This window comes from Brienomyrus brachyistius, chromosome 3, assembly GCF_023856365.1.
Source record: "Brienomyrus brachyistius isolate T26 chromosome 3, BBRACH_0.4, whole genome shotgun sequence".
NCBI classification, from domain to species: Eukaryota; Metazoa; Chordata; class Actinopteri; order Osteoglossiformes; family Mormyridae; genus Brienomyrus; species Brienomyrus brachyistius.
Genome location: NC_064535.1, coordinates 24,077,309 through 24,103,869, shown reverse-complemented (window position 1 = coordinate 24,103,869; position 26,561 = coordinate 24,077,309). Strand labels below are relative to the sequence as shown.

Below are 26,561 nucleotides of genomic sequence, written 5' to 3'. Positions count from 1 at the left end.
AGTAAGGGTGGGGGCAGTAGGGACTGCAGTCAGAATGATTTTTCCACAGGGGTGAATATTAAAAAGAAATTTATGCAAAAGCCTTGTACATATATACAGCATTTTCAAAGGTGAACACTAGTGTATAAATGTACAGACCATCTGTGTCTGTGTTTTTTGAGCATACATTATGATTTTGATCTTTTGAAGCCCACTGTTTAACTCTTTAATCTAAGCAAATGATTCTGAAGCATTATTGTGGCGTTAACTCATAAAGCCTTCTTTCCAAATGAAACAGAAAGAAAATAGATTGTAATGTGCAAGAGTGAGTTTTCTCACTGAGTCTAATAAAATTAGGGTAATCAAGAAGTAGGCCTGATTGTCCTCACCCCCAAAGGCTGACTGCTACAGCCTATACCAAAATAAATGAAGAAACAATATTTAATGATTAATATTATATGAATTTATGTAATATCACAATTTAATTTCTAGAAATTAAACATACAGACTGAAAAAAATCTTTTTTGATTGTATTGCGACGTGCTTCTGTATGTTATTAATTGCAAATAAAACATTTATGTCAGGGTCAACGCCCGTCTGACTTTGCCCTTCGTGTCTCCTCCCCATTTGGCCAGCAGGTGTCGCTGGCCATCCTGTCCTCCTCACTGTTTCTTGTCTTTGAGCCCCAGCATGTCCCTAGTGTGTTTTCCTTTGGCCCTGAACTGTGGCATAGCTCAGTGGGTTGAGTATACAGCTTGGAGGCTGTACCCTTGAAGTCATGGGTTCAAGGCCAGGTTGACCTGTTTTGTTTATTAAGTTCATTGCTTCCCTGTTTTGGTTCATTCTACATTTGTCCTTGGTCCTTTCCGGTGTTAGCCCTCGGTGTTCGATAGTTCCTGTGTTTGTCATTTATGCCACTTGTCCTGTGCCTTGATTAATTGATTGGATTGACCTCACCCGCTCCTAGTTTCCCCTGGTTCTGTATAGCCACACCTGCCCGTTGTAAGTGCTTGCCTTTATCCTGCTCTTAAGTCAATCATTGTGGGTGCCATGTTATTAGTTTGTAGTTCTGCTTAATTTCCTAGTCATACTCGCTGTGTTCTGTTTGTGGTTTGCTAAGTTTGGGTTTGACTACTTTAATAAACCCTTTTGTTGTCAGCCAGTGGATCATGCCTGCACCATGCCCCATCACCAATACACTTTATCGTTCGACAGCCGTGTTAGCAGTGTTTGCGTAACTGAAATGTCGGTCTTGTTCATTCTTCACCTAAAATGTTTCTTCTTTTGGTTACATTGTGCTAACCTAACAAAGGTCTCAACACTATTCCAGTATTCCCCAAACACCACGGACACAGTTCCAAACGAGTGAAATTGGCGGGAAAGTCGGGGCCCCCTCAGAAGCCAGCGATCCGCATCGGATATCCGTTTTGTGCGCATGCGCTGCAGAGGACGCGAGCCAATCCAACTTTTTTCTCGGACGGTTAGCGCCGCGCAAGGCTGACATCTGTATCGCCCCCTCAGAAGTTGGCGCTAACGTATCCGTTCTGTGCGCACAGAGTAGTCGTGCAATGCAATTTGGACGGTAATTAGCGCCATGCGCAAGTAGCGCCACCGCCCGTCAAAAGTTGGTGCCCGCCTATGTCAGCTAGGATCTGGCTGTGGTGTCAGAAACTGCACTTGGTCTTACCAGTAAATACGTATAGTATAATTTCTAGATTTTTTATGTAGTATAACATTAAAATACATAATGCTATACAATAAATTATTCTTGGTTAGAGACATATCCACTAGACCACTAAATAACGATAAGTTAAATCAACAAGAAGCTCGTGTAAAACTTAATAAGTTGATTGGATCACTATAAACGCGTTTAACTTTAAATATATTCATTTTATTTTTTTAAAAAGGTAGGTATTTCATACATACAGGTTAAATGCTGCTGTGAGTTTCTGAGGCATCAAAATGTGCTTTTAATTTAATTAGGTTTAATTGGTTGTTTTTGTTACTAGTGCGAGACGGTGGTTGTTGGATGTAGGCGCATTGTGAACGCTGTTTTAATAGAATAAGAGGCGAAGGAAGTGTTTTTGGTAATCTTCACAGGGAATTTACATGTGTTTTTTTAGTTGTTTTTTTCTCTCTCCTCCACCTCCTGGCTTTTGATTAGGTAAGGACGCCGTGAATGAGAAAATCGCTTCTAAAAACAGCTGTAATCACACGAAGTTGTGTACACGACTTAGCCATAAATTAAAAGCCAATTAACCGACTAACGCTTTTAAAACTTGATCGTTACTTCTAATTCATTTGTTATGCTCACCTTAAAAAATAAGCAGTAAAATTCTGGTAAGCATCAATAACCTCGTTATTTTCATATACGTGTACAGTATGTGTGTACTTATAACAAGAAATCACAATTCCGGACTTTTGTACTGAACTGCAATTTTCCTTGTTGAAAATGCTCCCAGTTTATATTTTTGACACTTTGACACTGATCTGCATAGTAATTTTGCTTAAGGAACCCAATAATACTGGAAAAGGAAGATGCTAACAAATTTAGCAAAACTATTGAGTAAACATTGAAAGCCTTCAGCAGTGTGATTAAACAAGATGGCATGTCTCTTTTCAGTTAAAACACTGGAAACATCCAGGTGGCCTTGTCCCCTCCGTCTCTGTGTGCCTTGCTGAAGTTGCTGTCTCGGAGATCAGAGATGGTCTTCGACAGTCCCATCTGAACAGGTACTTGCGTGAATAATGTATATATAGAAAACTATGGCAGGCAGTCATAAAGGCACGAATATGGCAACCTATGTAAGCACTGGAAAAAGTGCACAGCAGCCATCTTTGTTGGTTGGTGTTGAATCCTTTCCATTAAATCCTGTAAACGCCCATAGTGAAGGTCAAGGTGTTTCGCAGCTACAGACAAGCTGTAGCCTGGGTTTTTGCTAAAATGCATATTCACTGCCCGCGATCAGAGGAAATTCTGATTATGCTTAATATTTAAGACTGCGGTTCGAACTCACTTCTCATGTTCAGTAACTTAAATTTATTTAGCTGGCCAATTATACAGATTATAATTTGTAATATAACAGACTTTTTTTTTCTCATGTGTTCTGTTTAGCTGTGATTCCTGTTACACATCATCAACAAGGTTCATTCTCATTGGTCGAAACTGTGGGGTATTTGCCTTATGGTTTCACTGTAGTGTGGTGTATAGGTATAGATCAGCAGACCTGTATAAGTATATAGACTTTGCTTGTGCTGCTGTCAGATGTATGGGGCTTTGACGTTACCTCTTTAAAAGCTCATCTGTGGTCTCTGACACAGGGCACACAAAATTAATGTGTTTCCATGTGAAATCAAGGGTCGGTGCCAGCTATTTCCCCAGTCAGAAAACCCTTAAGGGAATGTCACTGGAAATTAATGGTTCTGATCTACGATTCTACGATCGGGATCTGCTTGGCCAAAAACTCAGGAGCTTGGCATAAGCAGAGACGTGTCTGGGCTGTTTGAGTGGAAGACGTAAAGCAGGTCTGCGTGATGTTCAGGAGTTGCCATGGAGACACGTCAGCTGGCAGGTGCAATTCGAATCACTATGCGTATCCTGCTAAGACTGGACTTTGCACTAATGGCCTGTGTAAATCGTGAGTCATTATTTTATTACCGAAATTATTACAAACGACGTTTGTCTTATTCAAATATTCTGTTTAAATCCTTTGAATAATTAGGGGGATTTTTTTTATAATCTCTTTACCCTGATATATTGTACTGGGTAATATATGCTATACTTCTTACAGCACAATTTGTTGCGTTGATTAAAACAAAAAAAAAAATCTCCTATTTGTGGGAATGTACAGAACTCCTAGTCTGGGTTTTTTTTCCTTCTTTTAGTAATGGGTGGTGCTTTCGGAGTTCATAGAAGGGGGATATATGGTGCATTGCAGTCATGGTGTTCTGTATCATTATCCCAGCAACCCTCATGTACAGATCACTCTCATATCCCTCTTGCATACCCCTATTGTTCTTACTCTGCATTATTGGGGGCAGTTGAACACACAAAGGACTCTGACCATATAAGAAATACCTTCTTGTATCACAGAGTACCTCTAAGATGCCCCCTGTGCCCCGTACACCACTAGTCTTACATGGGCTGTTTCTAAATAATCTGCCCCAGTGGTTTCACCACTTGTGTTTATGGCCCGTGAATTGCCCTCAGAGGCAGAGGAAGCCTCGAGGATCTCCCTTTCCATCTCTGACAGGATGAGAAAAACAGACCACTGCTGATGAACACTTTGGCAAGTCACCCGACCCGCAGCCATTCATGCCATAGCTACTGTGGGTGCTTCAGTTCAGTTAAACAACTGCAGGGTAATAGATTACTAACACATTTACTAAAATACTATATGAACAGTCGGGCTTGGGAGCAGCAGCACTTATTTTCCACCTGACTTGGCAGTTTACTTGAAGGGAATGGATTTGCAGTTTACCTTCTGCAGTAGAGGAGCTCCAGAGTATTTTGTTGCTATGGAGTAGATCTGATTTCCAAAGTCTGTTGCCCACTGTTGGACCCTGGAATACAAAGTGGAAAAAACGGTGATTTAAGTTACATTGGAAGCTTTTGTAATGTACGATATGAGCTTCAGCCTAAAGATGAATAATATATCAATTTTTTATCTTGTATTCAATATATTTTTACATATGAAATGAGTTGATAATGTATTATTATATTGATTGTATTTATTGTAAATGTGGACAATGCACGCATGGGCAGTGCCAGAAAATGTAACGCAGTGTACGGTATGCATGCGCGAAAATGCTGCGTATGACCAGACATGCAAAGTACAAGTCAGGCAGGTAGTACAGATCAGGTAATGACGGATACTCCCACAAAGCCCTGCCCATCCACATTGTGTCAAAAAGAGGTGAGATGGTGAAACGCAATCAAAATACAGTGCAAAAGGAAAGCATTGCAAAGCGCAACACGCATGCCATAAAGAAAAATAAGTGCCAAATACATCAATTTTGTTTGCAATTTATACGTGCTATTGTTTGCGGTACACAGATTTGTTTTGCAGCATTATGTGGCCGCAATTTGACTCCATACATTTAACTTTTGAACAACCTAGTTGTTTAATATAGGAAATACTTACTAAATATTGATACAGTAATCTAAAATATCAGCATTGTTTTACAGCCATATCGCCCAGTCGAATGCAGTTGTGCAGCAGTTCCTGGGGTTTTTACTGCTTTTGTTTGGCTGTCCTAAGGCACCTTCCCATTGCTAGTAGGGTTTGAGGTTGGACCATGGTGTAATACTGGGCAGGTGTGTGACTCAGTGGGTTAGAATGCTGTATCTGTGATGGGTAACCTGGTCAAATCCCAGAGTGGTTTTTTCATTCGACCCTTGAGTAAAGCCCTTAATCCCAGTTGTTCCACGGACCATCTGAATCTGTTTCTCAGTTGTATGTTGCTTTGGATAAAAGTGTCCGCTAAGTAAGTAAATGTGTGTGTGTGTGTATGTATGTATGTATGTAAGATGGCTCACCTTGATGAATGAGTCTTGGATGGCTGATATATAGGGAAAGGATTTTTTTTCCTTCCTGCTTTCCCGCCTAGGAGCCGTATGTGGGGATACCCCATCTCCCAGTCCTCAGGATCAGCAGAGAATCAATCTGCTGCCTTTGTGCTAAAGACTTAATCAGGTGGCTTACTAAATTTAAGGCAGGGAGGTTGAAATCCTCCTACCTTCACGCAAAGATTCTATAACCCACAAAAGGGGATCCTATGAAAATCAAAGCATCTTCCCCAAACAGCAAAAATTTGACATAAACATGGCTGCAGAGCAAACACTATACCTTTTCATGTAGCTTTGTTCATAGCAGGGGAAAATACAAGATGATTAATATATCTAGAATACTCAAGTCAACAGTTGTCCTGTTTTAATAGGAAGTACAATGCAGAGAACCGTGGGGGCAATATACACATACAGAACAGGCGGCAGTGTTTGTCTGCATCTGAAGATAAACGGCGTGGAGAGCACTTTCTGCTAGCCATCTGCCCCTGGGTCATAACTCCTGTAACGCACTGATCCCATGAAATCTAGGGTCAGCCACCATACTGCTTTGACTGCCTGGGAACCCCGGCCTTAGAAGCTGCATGTGTTCCGGCAGAAGGACAGTTGCATTTGTGTTGCACGCGTAAACCGCTAATCTACTGTTAGGTACCAGCCACAGCATCCCTGGAGACTGTGATAACAGGAGCACAACTGCATTGTGTAATTGTGGGAATAATTTGTATCTTTGAAGACACTTATCGGCTTTAGGGGGAATTAGGTGGGAAGCTTACTTAAACTGAATGTGATGGATACAGCTCTTCTACGTGGCAAAACACTGAAATTAAGTCCCTCATTAGGTTTTTTAATCCACGAAGACCATACTTCCAACTGTGTGCCTCTGTTCCCATATGCCAGAGAATGCAGAATATTTGAGGTCATGGGTTAAAACTTGGGTGGGCTGAACAAAGTGGGTATGGTGCTCTCCTATCACATTCTTTGAAGAGATCATCTACCCCCTGCCATGGGGTTGATTTCTGCTTTGTTTATTGTTAAATTCCCCAGGGATTATGAGATTTTTTTTTAGGAGCAAAACTGTATCTGTACTGAAAGCGAATCAAATCTTCATTTGCAGATTCACATTGTCACCCCGTTCTTTATCTGCTGGGTATCAGACTTCGGGCCGGCAAAGGCCAGCAGGACCGCTGTTAATCTCTGGGTTGCATCAGCATTTGCAAGCACAGACCTGAGCACAATTAATCTCCAGATTGTGTCAGCGTTTTTAGGAGTGTCTTTTGTTGTTTTTTAATTTCTTTCCTGACTAGTGGGGGCTTCACGTTCAAACCGGGGAGGAAGGAGAACAGGATCATGCTTTACAATGGGTTTTGAAAAGATACCAGATTCGATTAACGGTATTTGAAGAATCTTAGATCTTTCGGTCTTCTGAATCTAGTAGAGGAATTTCTTTTACTATCCCAAATTCTTTTTCCTAGAATTTTGCTAATGTATAAGATCAAAAAAGATAATAAATTATGTGATAAATTCTTCACAGCAAGGAGCTGTACCTCACTAAGAGTGAACTCTTTTCACATTAAATGCACCATACTTGCTCTGTTAAACCCCAGGACGTACAAAGAGAAAGATGATGTTCTCTCACAGAGTAGAACTGGGTATCCAGGTTAGCTGCAAGCTAAGCCATCACAAAATGGCATGTTAATGAAATGCCCTGAGCAGAGGCAATCCCACTATCGTTACTATTCATGCTGCACTGTTCACATTCGGAACTTTCTTGAACTATGGGTAAGACAACTGGTACAGCGAAAGTGTATATTTCCACCACTGGAACTTGCTTCCCTCTTCAAGACTAATGTTTTTTTTTTTTTTTTTTTTTTTTTTGAAGCTTAACTGTCTTTTTGTTTGTTACATATTTCCATAGTTTCCCGTCAGATGTGTACCCTAGGTAACTAGCAAAGAAGAAGACACCGTCTTCGCACACCTGGTCTTACAGATTGACAACACACTGAAAGGGACTGAAGGTTTGCTGGGAATGGCGACGGTCCACTTACGTCTCCAGAGGGAGCAGCAGCTTCTCTGCTTCTGTGGGGAACCAGAGCCAGCCGGAGCAGATAATGCACAGAGCTATTCGTTGGGCCATCTGCGCCGACTTTGTGTACGGGCCGCCTGCGCGTTGCATCTCGTTGCGTGTCAGTGCGTATAAAACGTGTGCCTGTGCACTGTGGGTTCTGGACAAAGCTTAGTCCAAGTGAGGCTTCAGTAAAGAAGTCCTAAGAGATCATGAGGTTGGACAGGGGGCTATGCATGGTAACTCTGAGTGAATCAAAGAGGTCCCATTGCGCTTGTTCATCGCTCATGGCCATCCGGCTATCTCAGAAGCCCAAAGGTTCCACACCTCGTCCTTGACTGGGACAAACTGAGCCTCGGTCTGTGCTTTTTACACCTCCTGCAGCAGCCGCGGTTGGGCCTGGCACCCTCTCCTGGTCATCTTCTTTTGATGGACCAACCAGTTCCAGATTCTGTGCTCGATCAGGGAGTCACTGTAGTCCCCGGTGTGGGGCAGGAGCAAACCCAGTGAGACCACTCCAGCTGTGTCACAAAGGGTCAGCACCGTGCAACCAAGTGAAAGTAAAACAAAAAAAAAACAAAAGCAATGAAATAACGGCTGTATAAAAAAAGCCAGTATGTGTTTCTGTGGTTCCCTGTCGTCTTCGGCTTGTGTGACTCCCAAGAGCTTCTTGGAGCGAGCTGACCTGGTTTATTCCCTGTCCAGCGAGGGACACCGCGTCTTGGAGCTAAGAGAGACGGTCCCAGGGAGGCAGGAAGCAGCCATTGGGCTTCAGCAGCACAGCACCGCCTTTTCCATCACCCAGTTTACAGCCTAATCCACTTGGATTAAACCCTCCCTCTGTCTGCTTCTCTCCGGGGTTTTCAGAGGTGGGACTAATGGTAGGAGAGAGAGAGGCAGTGGGAGAGAGAGAGGGCATGTAAAGGGGCAGGGGAAAGTAGCAGTTAGACATGGGGGTGGGGTGTGTGTTTGTGTGTGGGGGGGAGGTGGTAGATGGAACTGCTATATCAAAGCAGATTATTGTGATTTCTGGAGACAGACTTCTATCTATCCTATCAGCATGAGGGAAGCAATAGCTTCAGAGGCTTACTACATAAACCCACTGAAAGGTACAGTGGGGTCCCTTACAGGGCGAACTCCTGTCTTGCACATGCCAAACATTTTATATAATGTATATAAATATATGTATGTATGTATACACACACACTTACACATACGCAGAAACTGCCCTGTGGTACAACAGAGCTATGTGGTTCTGAGACTTGCTACGTCCGACAGACACATGACCACCGTTCCCACACCTCATTCTTCTGGTGGGAATGTGAACAGTAGATAAATAGTGACAACAGTCAATGTACGGAATATTTGTTGGCGGACCGAGCAAGAAAGTAACACATAAAAACAATGGAAATGCTCTTTAATAGTGATTGAAAACACTATATAAACTTTAAAAATCACAGTCCCTGAATCCTTGGAAGAGTACACACCTCTTCCTGTTTTGCAGTTTTCCCTAATCTAGTGCTGCCAGGAAGTCTCAAATTTCTGCGTTCTCATAGACGAACTGTAGCCCCTCCTCCCCTCAGCTTCTGCAAACCCTGATTCCCCTGCTTTTCCTCATGAACACTTGTGGCTGACCTGGCCTGGTATAGGGTGGTCACATGTACAGTCTGGCAGGAAAGTCCCACTTAGGCTCATAGGGGCACTCTGCAGCAGTAACTGTACTTCATGTTCCATATCAATGATGCAAAACTTAAGTTTTGATGATGTTTTCGGTTTTTACCTGCTGTGAGCTAGAACTGAACGAAATCTGCCCCCTCAAACACAGAGAGAAGAGTGGGCAGAGAAGAGGTTTTGGGGGGGGCTTTGTGTGGAGATAGCAGTGGAGATTGTGCTGGAAATAGGAAATGGCCTTGGTAGAAGAAATATAAACAAACTCCTGTTGTGCTGCACGAGTCACGCAATGGCTAATGAGCCCTTTTGTGTAAATGAAGATAGTTTTAAATTTAGCGTATAATTTAGCATATATTAACTGGAACTGCTTAGATCTCTGAGAGTGCAAAGCCTAAATGATGACTCTTCCCATTGTAATTTAAAATGGTGCTAGCCATTTCCCTCTGTACTTCTGTTTGGCTGGTCCTGTATTGTTTTCAGATGTGAGGCCAGTGGTCCCATCTGAAGCAGGACAGTCAGTGAGGTGCTAGCAGGCCCTGTGCCCATCAGGAATGATCAGCTGATAAGAGCCATGTAGCTGCTGGTTAAATGCATCTGCCAGTACCCAGTGAGCAACTCTGCTGCGAGCGCAGGGGCAAGTTCTGCGGCTTCTGCTCCTCAGGGAGCCAAGCTGCCTGCCATTTTCCTTTGTTTGTCATTTCCTATGAAGATAGGGAATTTAGTTTTTTTTTTTCTACCAATACTACAAAAACAAATACAAAAATATGCGGGTAATTGTTTTTCAGTAACCGTTGGAAATAGCAATTCAAAATTACAGCTCATTCATCCGAACAGTGTTTTCAGTAATGAAGATGGAAGGAGCTTGAGTACTATCCCATGGCCCTGTGGTCTCTGTGGTGATGGGTCATTAGTGTCACATGATTAATAATCAGCAGAATGAGAGCAGCCTCCGGGGAGGGGAGCATTTCAATGTTAATAATTAAACAGTGCTAACAGAGTCAAGCGCCAGATTACGTTATAGCACTAAAAGCGTATAGCACTAAAAGGTTTTTACACCGCCACTTATTGACCTGGGCCTCCTGTTGTTATGTGGTTACACAGACTCCATAAAATTGATTTTCACTTTGGGAGATGAATGCTTGTTCATCCGTAGTTTGACACTGACTATTGATTAAAAAAACAACTTGATTTCCATATTAGGAGACTAGTGATGAACTGCGTTCTATACTGGTGTTTGTGTTTCAAAGAAACAAACTTCTTAGAATGTCTGAAATAATCTTCCTGGTTTGTTTGCTGTAGTCTTCATACAAGTTATCCAAAATGATATTTATGTTCAGCTATTATATATCCAAATGGGTTTTACCCCCGCCAAACTGAACTCAAAATTGCTTGAAGACTGTAGACGGTGTTTCTTTAACTAAATAATAGATTAAATAATTAACTGAACTATCATGTATTCTTTTTACATAGTTCATTAAGTGATTTTATTTTGTATTAAAATTACTTTGTATTGTTCCCACCTCTGAATACTCATTTTAAGATGGTCAAAACAAAACACTTTATTTATTGATTTATCCATTTAAAATAAATGAGTAAAACTGAAACTCTGGACATAAGACTCCAGTTTGTAAGAATGGGCTTTTTTTCCCCTATACAAAAAAAATGTAAAATAGGATTTCACCTGCTTATCAAGAACACATTATGGCACAATAGAAAAATATCTATTTTGTGTTTCGTAAAATAAAATATTTTCCATTGCTTATGAGTCTTAGGAAGCAGAATGGGGTTTCCGGAACAGAGCTGGCTTGAGTCTGAGGTGTTTTCCCTGTGTACTGTAGAGACCTGGGGGGGGTGTATTCCACAAAGCAGAATTTCCAAGTTTAACTGGATAACTAAAGCCAAATGTGAAAAACGTCCAGTAGGAGGAGAGCTAAGTAACATTGCTACTGGACAATCCTTCCATTTGGCTTAAGCTGTAGCTAATGGAAAAAAAAATCTGCTTTGTGGAATACACCCCCCAGGGGTCCCAGGCTAGTTGTTGTTAATGAGAAAGTCTTTTTAAGGCTGGGGTACCACTTCATTACGGCAGGGACACACCATATACAAGCACATTAAAATGGCAGACCAGGTTGCATACATCTCGTATAAAATGTCTTGCTGCTTACTCTTATGATAATAATAGAACTGTAAAATCAAATTGCAACTTTAAAATTTTAAATTAAATGTGTACAGCTAAAGACGTTTCGGTCAAATTACTGAAACAAAGTGGCTACAAATGGTGGCATTGGTGTCCATCCCCAGTTCGCCCATTCAGAAGTTTTTTGCAGCTGTATCTTGGGTGACCGTGACAACGTAAGACTCATAGATGGTGTCCAGAAAGGCAGCGTCATTCTGGAAATAGGAAAAAGTGAAAGTCAGCATTCTGTTGGCCAATAGTCTGTCAGCATCATGGAAACCTAACACAACCTCATTGCTACTTTTTTAAATGCATATTTATTTTATGAAGGGTATCGAAAGCATTGGAGACCCACCTGGATGAGATGCAGAAGTGTGGCTTGGAGCTGACTCCGAGTCAGAGTGTGAGGGGGAATCAGTGAGGTGGAGGGGGGGCACGGGTCAGTGACAGGCTTGGAGGGCTTGGTCTGGGAGAAGGCCATGGGCGACAGCAACTGGGTGGGAGCCACGGTGGCGGGAATACGCTGGGGGGAGATCACCTGGAGTAGGCCGAAGATACATGTCTTTATATGCACGTCTTGTGGGATAGATGTAGTCTCCAGGAATATTGAGGTGTGAAGGAGCATAGCTTGACCCCTTACTGTAACATGGCTTTAGGCTTTTAAGCTAAACTGCTTCACCGAATGGGGAGCAGTGATAAGCAAGCCACTTTGGATGGGAAAATCTGAATTCTCTCTTTATTAATACAGAATGGTAAAGAATGCACTAAGATGCTAAGTTACCTGGAAGAGTGGGTTGGGCTTGTGAGTGACAGGTAGTGCAGAGGCAGGAGGGGCGGGTGCAGGGGCTGCCCTATCGGCCCAGGTGGATGGTTCCTGGAAGCGCGGTGCAAGCGGGGGTCGGGGGGGCTCGGCAGCTTGACTCAGCTCCTGCTGCACCAGCTGAAGACGCTGCAGCAACTCTTGGGGGGAGACCTGCGAGGGCTTGCTGGGGCTGAAGAAAAGTGGCTGGGCAAGGTCAGCCTGGGTTTGGGGCTGAGTCGGGGCTGGGGCTGGCTGGAGGCAGTGGAGGACTGGTGCTGACTGGGCATGGGCTCCATGGGGGCAGCAGGAAGCAGAGGGGTCTGGGAAAAGTCTCTGCAGGGGGTCTGCGGGCCGACTGTGGGTAGGAGCCGCCCCGCCGTTCTCACACAGCCGGTTTTCTGGTGATTCGGACACAGGCTGCAGCAGCTCCCCTGGGCCACGCTGCGCCGCCATCAGCTTCTCAATAGCTGCACAGGGCTGGGCCGGGGTAGATGGCGCCGGCTTAATGCCACCCTTCTGGCCAGGCTCCTCGTAGGATAGGGAACGAGCCACTGGAGGGCGCCCTCCACCGAGTCCTGATGTTGTAGGTGGAGGCAGATCTTCAGGCCTGGAGGGCGCCCCGAAAAGGGCAGCCAGCAAATGATGTTTGGGTTTTGTGTCAGTGTCCTGGAAATGGTGGGGCAGGAGACACGGGAGGAGCTGTCAACCACACCTTCTCTGAATAATAAAACCCACAGAAATTAAGGACTCACCCCACCTTACATCTTTTGGGCTGCTTGACTGAGCATTGCACAATAAGGGACACCATTAATGACCATTCGGTATACTGTAGGTTAGCACATTTTACACTAGTTTAAGAAATTATTTAAGTAACGTATCATTTTTTCATTGAGAGGGTATAAAATATCTGGAAATTGTGCATGTTGAGAATGCAACTCTTGCATAAATTCAGGACCCTCAGCATTAGGGAACTTCCAGAGCACAGCAGTAAACCTCAGTGGTTCCTGAACCTGCTGGATAATATCAGTGAACGGGTGCCTCCTAGTTACAAGATGGGCTGATGTTAAGCTTATTGGCATTCCTGCTGCTGGCCTCACTAATGAGCTGCATGGGAATACACCCCCACCAAACAGCTAGCATAACCGTGGCCAAACTGATGTAGAGAGTACTAGAAAGGCCTTAAGCAGTGGAATAAAAGGGGTGCAGAAATTGGGAAAGAGGTGAGATATCCCGGGTAGTATTGGTACCTGCGGGGGATGTTGGTGGCTGGGAGCATGCCTTTCCAGGGGCTTGACTGGAATGGGTTTAATCAGATTGGGGTTGTCATGGATCACGCTGCTGCTGGCTATTTCCTTGGGCTCTGAAGCTGGCTTTCCCTGAGGAAGGAGACAAAGTGGGGTAGGGGAGCCACAAAGGCAGCACTGCACAATGAATGGGGGAAACAAACAAAAGGTCACAGACAGGTGGTGTATCACTGTAGGGTGTGTACAGCCACATGACAGACGAGTGGAGTCCCAGGACCATGCTCTGACCTCATCTAGGACTGCTTCAGTAAAAATCTACAGCACTAATGTGTACCTGACTTGAAATGAAAGTGTCTCTTATGTAAATGAATAAGGGAGAAGTCAGGCTTTGCAGACTTTAGCTAAACTTTAGCAAAAGCTGATATTAACCAAATATGGCATTTTCTGCACTAGTGATACTCTCCCAGTGTCCCCAAGCTATGACAAAAAAATCTCAATGTTTCTCAAGCTTATTGTCAATCTACGATTTCAAATATTTTCCCCTGGTATTTCAGTCACATGGTTTCACACATACCATTGAGCACTGGAATAAACTGGACTTTGCACAAACTTGACCCTTCACATTTTGTTCTGCCTTGAAACTTCCGAACCAGTTCCACATGAAGTGGAGTTTTGTTACAGACATAATATTTCAGTGCTCTGTTTCTGTACAACTGATAGGGGGCACTGTTCAGCTCAATCAGCTGTAGCATTTATTGGGACAACACAGACTTTCAGACATACGAACAAAGAGGACTGTAAATCCAAACTGTGTTCGTTGGGCTCCCGTTTCCTGTCCGCAACATTTTTTTTTTCAGCGCGCCAATTCCGCCTAGCACGACTTCTGACCGCTACTCCCCCCACACAGCAGCGTAGCGTGCGTACTCCCAGCATCCTAGTTCTTTGTACTTGCATATATCCTTAAAATGATGTTGAATAACGACTTACAAACATTTCAAGTACGAATGGCTGTTCGGAACATATTTCATTTGTAAGTAGAGGAGCGTCTGTATTTTAATTGTGTTTTTTATGCTGTGCCTTTCACAAGTCACCCCAAAGCACTCGATATGTATATAGTGCTATATTGCTACATTATTTATAAAGAATGTATAATGTAAGACCATGATTGACATTATGCATGTTTGTGCGTTAGATCTGAATTCAACCATCCTGAAAAATCACCTAGCCCTACATGACTGCCACTCCATTTATACATCAGTGCCACCTAGTGGTACGTTTGTGAGCCAGCGCCCATACCTTATCGTATTCGACTCGGGCTTTGGTCAACATTTGCAGAATGTCAACTCCTTTGCCATCCCTAGCAGGAAAAGATCCCGGAGAAGCTCCCTCCCCCTGCTGTGCCAGGAGCTGCTCCTGCTGCGTCAGACTAGAGCAAGGGACAGAAGAGAGGCGTTACTGAGAACACCATCCTCCCACTGCCATGTGCCCTTTAAGCGTTGGCAGGAAGCGATTACCAGTGTGCAGCATGAAGCAGAGTCAGATTTTCACAATCTCACTGAGATGGACAGTCTGCCTGCTACCCTAGTCGTTAGAAGTGTGATTGATAACTGTGCCACAATAAATGGGTAGGAAGGCCACATAGACCTACATTCTGAGTAGCGCAGGCTACCATTCTGTAAACATGTCACATTAGTCCTTGGGGATTATAGGTGGCATTGAGTAAAGATCTTGTCCATGCTGATCAGACTTAGCTGCACCGTTTTCTTTGACAAGGAAGGGACCTACTTCTTCATCAGCTCTGCTATTCGCTGGCAGTCCTCTTTGTCATAGAACCAGATGCCATAGATGGACCCTGAAGCCAAGAGAATGGACACAAAGGTTAGACTAGACAGGCTGGAAGCGTAGACAGAGGTTGCTGGCTTACTAACATTTCACAGGCTTTAAGATCCTTTAAAATAACAATACTTGCTGTAACAATTCACTTTGTTTATTTTATTACTCTGAGGAATGAAACTATGAACTAGCTTAGGTGATGTAAACAATGGACTGAGGAAGACAGGCAGCAGATAAGTTGGTGTGGGAAAACCAACCATCCTCAAGAGTTTCATGATTGGCAGGGTGGCTCAGGATCAGACTGCAGCGTGCTTACTGGGAGCTGTGTGCCTCCAAGGTCATGTGACCCGCTTCCCCGGGAAGGGCAGGGGGCGGGGGGTATATGCAGTATGAATCAACATTATGAAAATAAGGACGGAAGCTGCCATATAGTTCATCTGAGTGAAGGGTCAGAGTAAAACCATATTCCTCTCTGCTTTTTTTTTTGAGGGTAACGGGGCATGTTGATGGATAACTGTCTAAAGTTCTGTCTACATTTTTATGCAGGGAGCCACAGAGTCTCAGACGCCAAAGGAATTACACCATACCTTCAGGAAGTAGGTCATCATGAACAGAAGCAGAGAGATTTAAAAACCACGAAAATAACACGACATTAAGCCGCTACTTCAAGCCTACATCGATGTCTGTAAATTAAATGCTTCCGAATTTACTGTCACGCCCACCAAAACAGTGAAATAAATCCCTAAACAGATGTATATGCAAAAACAACAGTGCAAGGCCACGTTGGGATGCGAACATATTTATGTTTCACATTTTTTAGCTATTACTCACACTGATGTTTAATGTATCGCGTGGATAAACAGTTTTGCCTCAGCTTATCCTGAGGGGAAGATAGCTGATGAGGTTTTATGGGGTATTTATGAGCACTTGTGAACCAGTTAAGGAGAGTTTAGAGGCCAATCGCTGGATAAGACTGGTGGTCTAGTGGGATAGAGGGGACGGGAGGGAGGAGATGGGGTACGGGGGGCTGTGGGAGAGACAGACTTGGTGTCCGGGAAGGGAGAAAGAGAGAGAGAGAGAGAGAGAGAAGCAGGAGAGAGGAGAATGGGGGGGGGGGGGAGCTGGAAACGAATGCTCTGCATGACTAAGTCAAGAGCCCTGCTGACAGTCGCAGCGAACATTTCCTCTCACCTCCACCGGACTCTCGCTTCTAGCGTGAGATAACGAGAAAAGAGATAGCGGCCAAAGGAGAGAGGAACGACAGAAATAAAGAGGGTAAAAGGAGGATTGGCGGAGGGGAGAAAGTGGGCAGCCCAGCAGCATACTAGTCTGAAGTAGGCGACAGGAGGGACATTTGAGGGCAGCCGCTCTGCACTCATCCAGGCCCCAAGGCCCTTTGCTGTCCCTGTCCAGAAACGCGCCGCCTTGGAAGGGAACACCTCCGGCACATCAACCAGGAGCAGGAGTACCTCTGCTCGATTTGGGACGCCACAGGTGGTAAGAGTGGGCAGCCCTAGCCTCCCGCTCTCCTTCCGGCAAAGCAGACCACCCTAAGGGTCTTCCAGAAGACCATGTTCCGCCGGTTGTTTCACCGCAAGCAGAAGCACGAGCGCCTGGAAGAGGAGCCCGATGTGAAGTTCAGAGGGAAGCTCATTTCGGAGACCCAACTTGAATGCACGTACGTGCGGCCCGGAGGTAAGGAGAAGTAGCAATCGCCTGGCTGGCACACGTCAGTCCCCAGCTATTTTAAACAATCCTATGTGGTTTGTGTTTTGCTCATGTGGGGAAAGATGACCTAATCTGCTTTTGCCCGATTTGTGAATTTGTTGTCTTCTGAGATTTGCCTCTGGGAAAACATTTGCTTTCTATGCTGCTGTGCAGTTTGTGGCGGCAGCTTGCGGTTGAACACACAGATCAACAGCGTTTACAGTTGTTGGTTTCTCTGACTTTATGGACACAGCCTAGATGCTGTGATATTCATTGTTAAAAACTGTAAATATCATTCTGCTGTTTGTTCCTGGTTAAAGAATATGGAGGTTTATAAAGCTTTTAATTTAGATGCCTTCATAGAGTGAAAACAGCACTCGTAAAAATTAGCAGCGCAAGTACTTTCCTACAGTAAAATTTTCCAAGAATAAACTTAGTAATTCTGAAGATTTTCGAAGATGGCTGCTTGCCTGACCTGTAGATCCCGGCAAACAGTCATTCAGCGAACCTCGGTCGAGTCACCGAAGTTCCCCCATCGTTCACATGGGAAAAGAGCTTTTCTTCGTGGCTAATTTGAACGCAGGCAGCCAGGCACTTAAAATCTTCTCCAGTGATTTTTGTGTTTTTCTTCCTTTTTTGTGTGTAGGCTTATTCTGGTCCCACATGCCATCTCCCACCAGAGAGACTGTGTGTGTGTGGTTGTGTGTGGAGGTTTGCATACGTCTCAGGCTTGATGAGGGGAGGGGTTTATCTTATCCGGCCTGGCTGGCTGGGTCCCCTGATGCTGGCAGGACAGCGGCGGAGTTAACCGGTACAAACGCAGACAAACTTGGGCCCACAGCCACTGACATACCTCGCCACCATAAAAGGAGCTGTAGACCCCTGAGTGCAGAAACAGCCTGCCCCTCTCTCTCCGAGCCTGTGCTCAGGTCTAAATTGAATGTATTAAATTAAGCACATGATGATGCCAGAGTTAAAATTCCTGGGCAGCTAAGATGCAAACTGTGGCTGCCACATCTTTATTGTTCTGCTGTCTTTATCTATGTATGGCTGTGAGCGTAAAGAGAAATTACAGCATCAAAATAAAGAATCGAGTGGAGGAGAACCGTCAGGACGATAATGCACCCCCCACAAATTCTTTATGCCTTGTTTACCTTCCAGTGATGCAAGGTCCGATTATCCCGATTGCTAGATCAAAAAGCTGACTCTCTATCGTACGCCTGAAGACTTAAAACCCGCATAAGCACTTACATCGGGCGTTTCTGTAGAGCAGAAAGGGGTCCTGCAGCTGGAAGTCCAAATCCTTAGTTATCGGTTCTGTCAGGTTATCCATGCTGAGGCGGTTCATAATGGTGAAGCCATGTCTGGGCGATGCTAACCTACCAGAAAAAGATCACAAGGGACCAGTTCAACTCAGAGATTACAAAAGAGTACCGTTTAGTACCATTTCTAAACCTTTAAATGCATTAAAATCAGCTTAAATCTGTACGGTGAATTTACTTTTTTTGGGAACTGTCCCATAAGTAGGTATCGGCAAACAGCTGTAATCAGCCCAGTCACATGACCTCACTGATAGGCATGCTATAAACGGCGCACACACTGAGTTGTGTCAAACAGCTGATAAAAAGCAGGCCCTCCTTGGGTCCCTTTACCTGGTGTACACAAATAGGGTTCCCTCCACATCCGTCTTCTCCTGCAAGACGGAAAACAGGGTGACATTTGTGTGACATTCAACCTCTTACTGGTATAACGTCGACCCTCGAACCTTCCTTTAATAAAGGGTCGCCATTCGCCGGTGTCTCCGCTGTGCACATGCTGCTACCTGATTTATGCCCTCCGTTAGCACATCCTAGGTCTGTTTCCTGGTAGATGAGTCAATTGGCAAGAATACACTACCCCTTCTACTGCATTGTATAAACGCTTGTTGTCCGTAGACAAATGACACAGTGCAGACCAGAAATGCAGGGGCAAACAAACTCAACAGCCAAGAAATATACCCCGGCAGGAATATCAGCTTATGTATTCACTTAATAACCTGCCATATAAAACAAGCTGATTTTCCCCCCTAAATATACATTTTGATAATTAGATTACAATGCAAGGTTTAGATATCACGCAATCCTCTGTTTTTGGCTAAACCCTTCCTGTAAATGTCCATGTTATTTTAAAACGTTACTGGCGTTATATATCCTAGTAAGCTTATAACTGTTAACTATTCATTTAACTACGAGTTTTATGTTAACTATAGACTTAAACTGATAACATTTCATCTCAAGACACACAAAACAAGCGAACAAAAATCCATAATATAGTTTATACATAGTTTCTAGTACTACTTATTCACAAATGTCGATACTTTCCTTACAGGAAACAACTCTTAAGACTTAATACAACGAACAAAAGAAGTGACCGCGTGGTAGCCATTAACTACATTAATTTCTACATAATCCCGGACAGCCACCTGAAGTATTTATTGAAAGCCATTCGCGTTCAACCGTTGGCAAAATAATGGCGCGATTATCGATCTTACCCATTCATTTGCTTTATTGCTGAACGTATAGAGCGCCACTTGGCTAGCCACATCGACTATGTTGTTGATATAGGGGTCTTGCCTTTTTAAAGCGGCAAGACTAATGTCCAGACTTTTAGCTGTAAAACAATTGCCGGTCCCAGCTGTGCTCGTCGTCATTGTCCCTCGTTTACTGCGGCCACCTTAGCTAGGCGGCTTTCTTAGCTCAGAAAATGCGTTGAAAACCGACGCGAATCTGTGGCGATCAAAGTGCCAAACGCAAACAAAAAACTATGTATGGACAGCCAGCACTCCTTGGTGAGTATTAAAATCTCTTAAAAATGGTAAGGTTTAGCTTCTGATCTCGGTTAACTATTTTGGTAAGCAACCTGTTCCTCTGACAGGAGCCATGTTTCGGTATACCAAAGTGATTGTAAACACTCAGGCATTACTAAACACACGAAGAATACAAGGCAGGATAGTGAATCGACTCAAGAGATACAGATTCAGAAACTGGTGATTAGTCAAGGTGGACGCTGCAGGCAGCTATTTGGACGCCTGGCTCCCGGCAAGCGGCGTTCCTTTTTAGATAAAACATGTTCTTTGGAAGCATTTAGTTCGTGTACTTTGAATAGAGCTACACGATTTTTTTTCTTAAATGCAGTAAACACGTGGTGACCGAAACATAATTTGTATGATATAGCTAGCTCCTTTGGAATAATTGCTAGACAATGGCTGTCATTTTGTGATCTTTCATTTTCATGTATAGCTACGTTTCTCCTAGCAGATATTTTTTTTCCCGATGCATTTACAGTATTTATTTTAGACGCCAGGGGGCAGCATTATCTTTGCAAGTAGCTACATCGGGCCCAGGATTAACCCATTTCTTATCATTACAGTGCTAACAAGGGAACGCAGTTTAATAGTCTTATTCAATTTGACATGTTGTGCACGGATACACTTCTTCTTCTGTAATGTTTTGAAAGTATGTGCTGAAATATTAGTAAATTTCTAGTAAATACTATTAGTAAATTTAATTAGTAAGTTTTCCTTTAAATAGTAACTGAATATATTTGGATCCCTCAAAAGTGTATATTGATCATTTATAAAATTGTATAATATTAGTGGTGTATATAAAGGATATGGAATCCTGCATGCTTTGAACATGTACAGTTTAGTCACTTTGGGAAAAAAAATCAAGTTGTTTTTTTTCACAGGGCAATTTGTACTGTGGTACAGAGAAGTAGTTTGGTCAGAAATTAATTTGTTTGGCTGCTTTCAAGCACAGAGAACATATACTTCTGGTGCCAGTGAAAAAGCTGACCGAGCAAACAGTGGTTTAGGCAGTCTTCTTTATCCCTCCCCCACAAGAAAGAGGGGTTGCTTTTACAAACATGTTTCTATGAAAAATATACAATATTGATCTGTGCTAGTTAGTTTGACTTTGGTAAGTCAGCCAAAGATGTCATTTTTTTCAAGTGAAACCCCAAATCTGAACAGGTAATACAGCTGTATGGGTTCAAAGCCAGTGCAATTCACTTTTTTTCAGTGTGTTTTGGGTAAGTTGAATGCAAGCCCTTTCTTTTAGCACTCTGCTAAGGAGAGCTCCTGGATGTGGACGTCTTGATCCTCTCTGCCCAGTAATGCGTCTCATAGTCTGACCTCAGACACCAGCCACAAACAGACTAGTGATTCCACAGAAGATAAGTGTGGAGAAGTTTCTAAATATTAGTAAACTGGGGTCTTGGGATATGTCTCTTCGTATCAAATTGAGAACCTGTTAGTGTTCCCTATCCCTCACCCCCAACACCTTAGTGCCATTAATTTTTGCACTGTCCTGTTAGTGAAGGAACCAGGTTGTGTTGTAGCGCAGGGCACATGTGATGACAGCCCTTTCATATCGTCCTCCATCATTCCTAAATAATACAGACGTCCAAATCCCTAGGGAAAAACTTTCATGGAATGATGTGCCAAGTGAAGTAAATCGGCTTGCATTCTTCATAGGCACACAGATGAGCTAAAAAAGAGTCAGACAAGGCTGATTAAGGGAGAAAAACTACTGATCGGTAGATCTCCTAGATTATCACCTGATCTCACCGAATCATTTTTGGGCAATATTATCTATCAAAGTAATTAAAGCAAAAGGACGTACCATCTGTAACTGCAGCTTCGACGCTGAATTAACTTTTTTTTCCTACTACAGAGCTGTATTTTGGACGTCGGGGGGATTGGACGTCTTTGAATGGTTATTCAGAATTGCCATATAACTTTTTATTTATTTATTTTCAAAAGAGTATAATAATGTTGCACTATTTCAAACGATAATCATGTCAATCGGGCTGTAGGATTAACCACATTCAGGTCAAAGGATATGGCGTTTTTTTTTTCGCTTATTCGCGAAGTTAGAGCGCCTAAGCATCAACAGCGTATCGAGTAAGCCATACCAATTTCACGTGATGAATGATTAAACTCTGCAATGCATGAGGGTACGCCGTACGTGTTGAATTTAATTCCTCAACATTTGACCAAGTAAGACCAAGTAAAATATGCTTATTTTGAAGAATAGAAGTATATTGATTTTTATTAAGGTCTTTTGTTTTCTGTATAGCTTTATAACTCTTTAAATGTATATTTATAGAAAAGCACTTCGAGAACTGTGCTATTAGTGTTGGAGTCACTCCAAATTCAAAGCGCTTTGTGGTTCAGTGCGTTGTAAATAAAATAAATATTTCTACCACATTTCGGGAGCACGATGCACTTGGATTGTAGTTATTTGAAAAGACACATAGTGCTTTTGTTTTAACATAAGTTTTTGGATCGAGGAGAAAAAAGTTTGGTTAGATTTCAAGCAGTCTGGAAATTTAATGGATATATTGCAGTTTATAGAAAAAATACACCCGCATATGATAATCCAGGGCAGGTTAACATCTTCACTATTCATCCGCCATGCCCGTTCTTTGGTGAAGCGAGATCTCCGCATTTTGTACCCTCATTGTGGCGAGATTGAAAATCAGGGACGGTTTATTCTATTTTCTAGCGCAGTAACATCTGGAACGAGTCAGAGAGTCTACAGGGGAGGGGGCTTGGTCGTCACCCCTCTCTCTCACTCCCCCCTCACTTCCCTCCACCAGACAAGTATCACTGCAGAGAGACAAGCGACCGCTCTCTACAAGGCGATCGAGAAGTCCGCTACTTGCTGTTATGGCTTGGAATTGACATAATTTGGATCCCTCGATGAGGCACGACGTAATTTCGCCTGTTTTTGGACACCGTTGGTGGAATCATTTATAAATGAAGATTTAACCCTGTGAGATCAGTTTCGGAATATATACATCTTTCTTTTTTGTTGCATCGAGAGCCTCTGTCTTTTCCTTATTCGGTAGTGCCGGCGTCCGATTTTCTGTCTTTCTAAAGGTTTTGCTTTAACCATTTCAAAGCATCTTGGAGTGATTTGATACTATTTTGATTATTGCTAGCAGCAAGTGGTGCTGGTATCATGTTTCTTAGATAGGGCCCGGATGTACCGAGGGATGCACTGGTTCGATTTATTAGGGGGTTCCAGCGAATGTCTATTTCTGTTTTTTAACTCCATAATGGGGATCAGGTAATATTAACTGAAACGCCAAGAGGGATATCTCAAGATTTCCGTTGTTAATTTTTATTTTTTTCTTTGATTTATTTTTTTCTCCTTTATTTTTCTCCTTCCCCTCCTCCTTTTACAACCTCTTCCTTCATTTACCTACGGATAAAGCCGGACCACATTTATGGTAAATGAAAGCAAAAACATGTACATCCCGGAGGAAAACCTTGAAAATCATCAAGGTAAGGTCAATCAGAATTGTTCCTAGTATTACTTTGTTTTTGGGGCGGCACTGGTTTGAGAGATGCTATGTGATTTCTAATTATGTGTACGAAGGTGTCCGTGGGGGGTGGATTGAGCACGGGGGTATAACCATTTCATTTAATATGTTTTCTTAAGGGCTTCAGTGTTGAATGTGAAAATCAAAGTCCACAACGGACTTTACGCGCTTCAATCCCTTTTACCTCACTGTTCTATTGTCGCCTACCTGTGGAAAATGGATGCTGTAAAATATCCTGTCAATGGATATATTGCTTAGCAGAGAGAATGTGCATCATTTAGGTCTCTTTTTGACCACCGTGAATTGTAAATACAGGTCCCTGATGAAGCAAGAGACGGCTATGACCACAGACAGCGAGGCAGCTGGAGACGGGCGTACTGTGACAGAGTTTCGGGCCATACGTTACCCAGGAATTGACAGCGCACTGATATTCGTCTCCTATTTCTGTCACGGCAGTAGGGGTTTCTCATTGAATAGATGGGATGCATGTATCACTGATCACTCGTATGCACATACACACGCTCCTTTCGCCCTGACAATACGCTTTCCCCTCAGTATCATGCAAGGCATGCATGGATGTCTTATCGGCGACGAAAGATCGCTTTCAAACGTGAACCTGCAGCATAGGGCCTAAATTTCAAAACCGCATCGATCTGGAAAGGGATCGACTGCGTTTTGGAATGAAATATTTTGAAGAACTGTGTGTGTTTTAGCAAGTCCGCCGATGGGTTAAACGTATCCGCCCACTCCGATGATAACACCTGCTGTTTCTAGGCATGGACAAAAGCTCTTGCTTGGCGCAGTGTTCGCTCGGGTCAGTACCATACGTTTCATTTGATTATGTTTATAACCTAATGCCATTCAGAATGGTGGCTACAGTGAACTTCCCATAATATTTACAAGTAAATCATTCCCCAAAGACTATTTCCCAAGACATTGGTAAGAGAGGCGTTGATCCGTAGCGACAGCAGCTGCAGTCGTGGTCTCCGAAAGCTGGATCCTGCATTGGTTGCGCATCCTTTGGGTTTGGTGTGCTCCAAAATTAAAACCGTGTCATGATTTCCAACCCAGTGTCATCGCTTATTGAGCCTGCGCTGCTTGTAAACCAGAGGCCATTGTTATGTGCGATTCGGGCCGTGCATCGAGTTTTTTTTGTCCCAAATAATCCCGTCGCCGACACAGTTAGAAGTCGGCGTCCTCTTATGCACATATAATGCATTTGGAGGGGCGTCCTTGACGCTCTGATATAGGTCTGCTATCTCTCCTAACGGCTCCTGGCAGATGTTTAAAATGTGTGTGAAATTTAAATTTTTAAAATTGATATAACGGGATAAAAACCCTCTCGTGGCATGCTGACGATCGAAGCCATATGTTTCCGTGTGTACAATTAATTACACCAAAAACGGAGGATCAGATTCTCAGCTTTTGAAACTACAGTCGTGAGGTCTGTCAACCTCTAGTAGGGCGTGGGTGAGAACTTAACAGTAAACACTGAAAATACTGTTACTTGTACTGGATAAATAAATACAACATAAGTGCCTGTAATTATAAATGTGACTCGGTGATTTGACTTTGGCACTTTGGGCGGACCTTCTTTTTCAGCACCGTGGACAGTTTCAGTTTTCAAGTACGAAAATAATTTAATTCCACCACCATTTTTTTTCTTTTAATCTTTGCTCTCTGAATGTTATGCTTAATTGTTCTTTGCACTTAAAAAGAAACCACCTCAATATTTATTCACTTGAGCTTTTTGTTACGGGCAACTTAAGGTGAGTAGTGTCCTAATGTGTCACACAAACTGGCGTTGTGAAATGACTGATGATAATTTCCCGGTATAATATTTATAGTACTGAGCCAGGATCAAAGAACTTGCTTTTCCAACAAATCAGTTGGGAGATAGGCGGTAGGGGGGCAGTGTTTGACGCACCACCACAGGAATAAGCGCACCATCCATTATTACTGTGCCATTATCTTTCACCGTATTGCTTCTTTCTGGGTTACATCTGTTTAGGCAGGGGTATCATGAACCTAGGACTGTGGAAATGCAGAGAGAGAGAATGATAAAAGATTAAAACCTTGATTAAAAAACCCTACTCACTCACTAATCAGCCTGCCATTTTATAACACTGCTGTGTCAGTTTACCATAGAATGGCACTAGCCATCCTTCGGTGTAAACGTCTGAAGTTGTGTTCATACTCAGACAGTATTTGGTTCATAGGTGCCCTGGACATTGGCTGATGGACGTTCTAGCGATTTCGCATAGCGAATATAAAGTTGGGGTAGAGCAGCAGCATGGCAGCAGGTGCTCAGTGCATGCATTTGTGCATCCACTTGTAATTAAATTGCATGTTATACCTTGTGCATGGCCAAGCTAACCAAATTGCTATAATGTATCTGAACAGTTGTTCCTGAAGATACGATGAGGCAAAACACAATGGAGGAGATATTGTTGTATCTCGTTAAATGGCTCTGCCGTTGTTCTTCCAAGGCTGGTCGTGGAGAAACTGAGGTGGCTCTCTCCACCCTGTGTAGGTGATCTTCACCAGGTTGCACTGAAGCCAGGAGGTTGCTGCGGCCCAGTCCATTCAGAAGGGGGGGAGCGTTATAGTCATTGGATCATATTAAATCACTTACTAGATTTGCCAGTGCCTCTTGGAGAGCTCCAAAGTCCCTATTATCAGGAACATAGGAAGTGTGAGGACTTGCCTCCAGTGTTTGCGACAAGAGTTTCTCAATCTCGCGCTGTCATTCACATCATCAGTAAAGCAACAGTTGCACCTTTTTCAGGGGGTGATTTCAGTCTGTGTAGCACTTTTAAACTTACCTCATGATTGCACATCTCCACACGACAGTGAGCTGAACTTGACGAAGGGTATGACTGAATGTCTTTGTGTAAGGAGGACTGCATCTACAGAAACACTTTTCCTTTTGCTGATTGCATCGGACTGGCTCGGTAGGACTCTAGTATCTTTTAAGTCCAATCAAAGTGCTTTTGGGCCTATTGTTGTGATGAAGCCGTGGTTTTAACATGTGTGCTCACTTTGAGTTTCTTGATTTTTTTATTTGTTTTCCTTTTTTTGTTTTACCAGAATGGGCGGGGCACAGTAAGAATTCTCTCTCATCCGTCACACAGTGTATAGCATTGCTTTAC

The 26,561-nt window shown here is 43.2% G+C and overlaps 3 protein-coding genes and 1 long non-coding RNA gene across 7 annotated transcripts in view; 2 read left to right on the top strand and 2 right to left on the bottom strand.

Annotated features, from left to right (window-relative positions):
- The window catches only part of cacna2d4a (calcium channel, voltage-dependent, alpha 2/delta subunit 4a), a 76,437-nt gene extending 67,982 nt beyond the window's left edge, over nucleotides 1-8,455 (bottom strand). For both annotated transcript variants that reach the window (XM_049009424.1, XM_049009425.1), the window contains exons 1-2: nucleotides 7,591-8,455; nucleotides 4,461-4,542 (exon numbers count right to left, since the gene is read on the bottom strand). In XM_049009424.1, the coding sequence (XP_048865381.1) occupies nucleotides 4,461-4,542; nucleotides 7,591-7,718 (210 nt within the window). In that variant the 5' untranslated portion in view covers nucleotides 7,719-8,455. The remainder of the gene's footprint in view (nucleotides 1-4,460; nucleotides 4,543-7,590) is intronic.
- LOC125739381 (uncharacterized) lies at nucleotides 2,010-16,042 on the top strand. 3 transcript variants are annotated; one of them, XR_007397127.1, is made up of 4 exons: nucleotides 2,010-2,143; nucleotides 2,603-2,712; nucleotides 14,693-14,770; nucleotides 14,862-14,983. It is a non-coding gene; the product is annotated as an uncharacterized LOC125739381 (long non-coding RNA). The 3 variants fall into 3 exon arrangements; XR_007397126.1 differs by lacking the exons at nucleotides 14,693-14,770; nucleotides 14,862-14,983 and adding an exon at nucleotides 15,880-16,042; XR_007397125.1 differs by lacking the exons at nucleotides 14,693-14,770; nucleotides 14,862-14,983 and adding an exon at nucleotides 7,461-7,596.
- On the bottom strand, nucleotides 10,812-20,069 carry dcp1b (decapping mRNA 1B). Its single transcript, XM_049009426.1, has 9 exons — nucleotides 19,571-20,069; nucleotides 18,693-18,733; nucleotides 18,292-18,419; nucleotides 15,286-15,352; nucleotides 14,797-14,926; nucleotides 13,504-13,632; nucleotides 12,236-12,922; nucleotides 11,810-11,992; nucleotides 10,812-11,669 (listed from the first exon to the last, which is right to left on the bottom strand). Exons 1-9 carry the CDS (start codon nucleotides 19,727-19,729, stop codon nucleotides 11,589-11,591), a joined length of 1,605 nt encoding a protein of 534 aa, XP_048865383.1. The 5' UTR covers nucleotides 19,730-20,069; the 3' UTR covers nucleotides 10,812-11,588.
- The window catches only part of cacna1c (calcium channel, voltage-dependent, L type, alpha 1C subunit), a 178,111-nt gene continuing 168,005 nt past the window's right edge, over nucleotides 16,456-26,561 (top strand). The window contains exon 1 of the mRNA XM_049009423.1: nucleotides 16,456-17,028. Coding sequence (XP_048865380.1) covers nucleotides 16,905-17,028 — 124 coding nt within the window. The 5' untranslated portion in view covers nucleotides 16,456-16,904. The remainder of the gene's footprint in view (nucleotides 17,029-26,561) is intronic.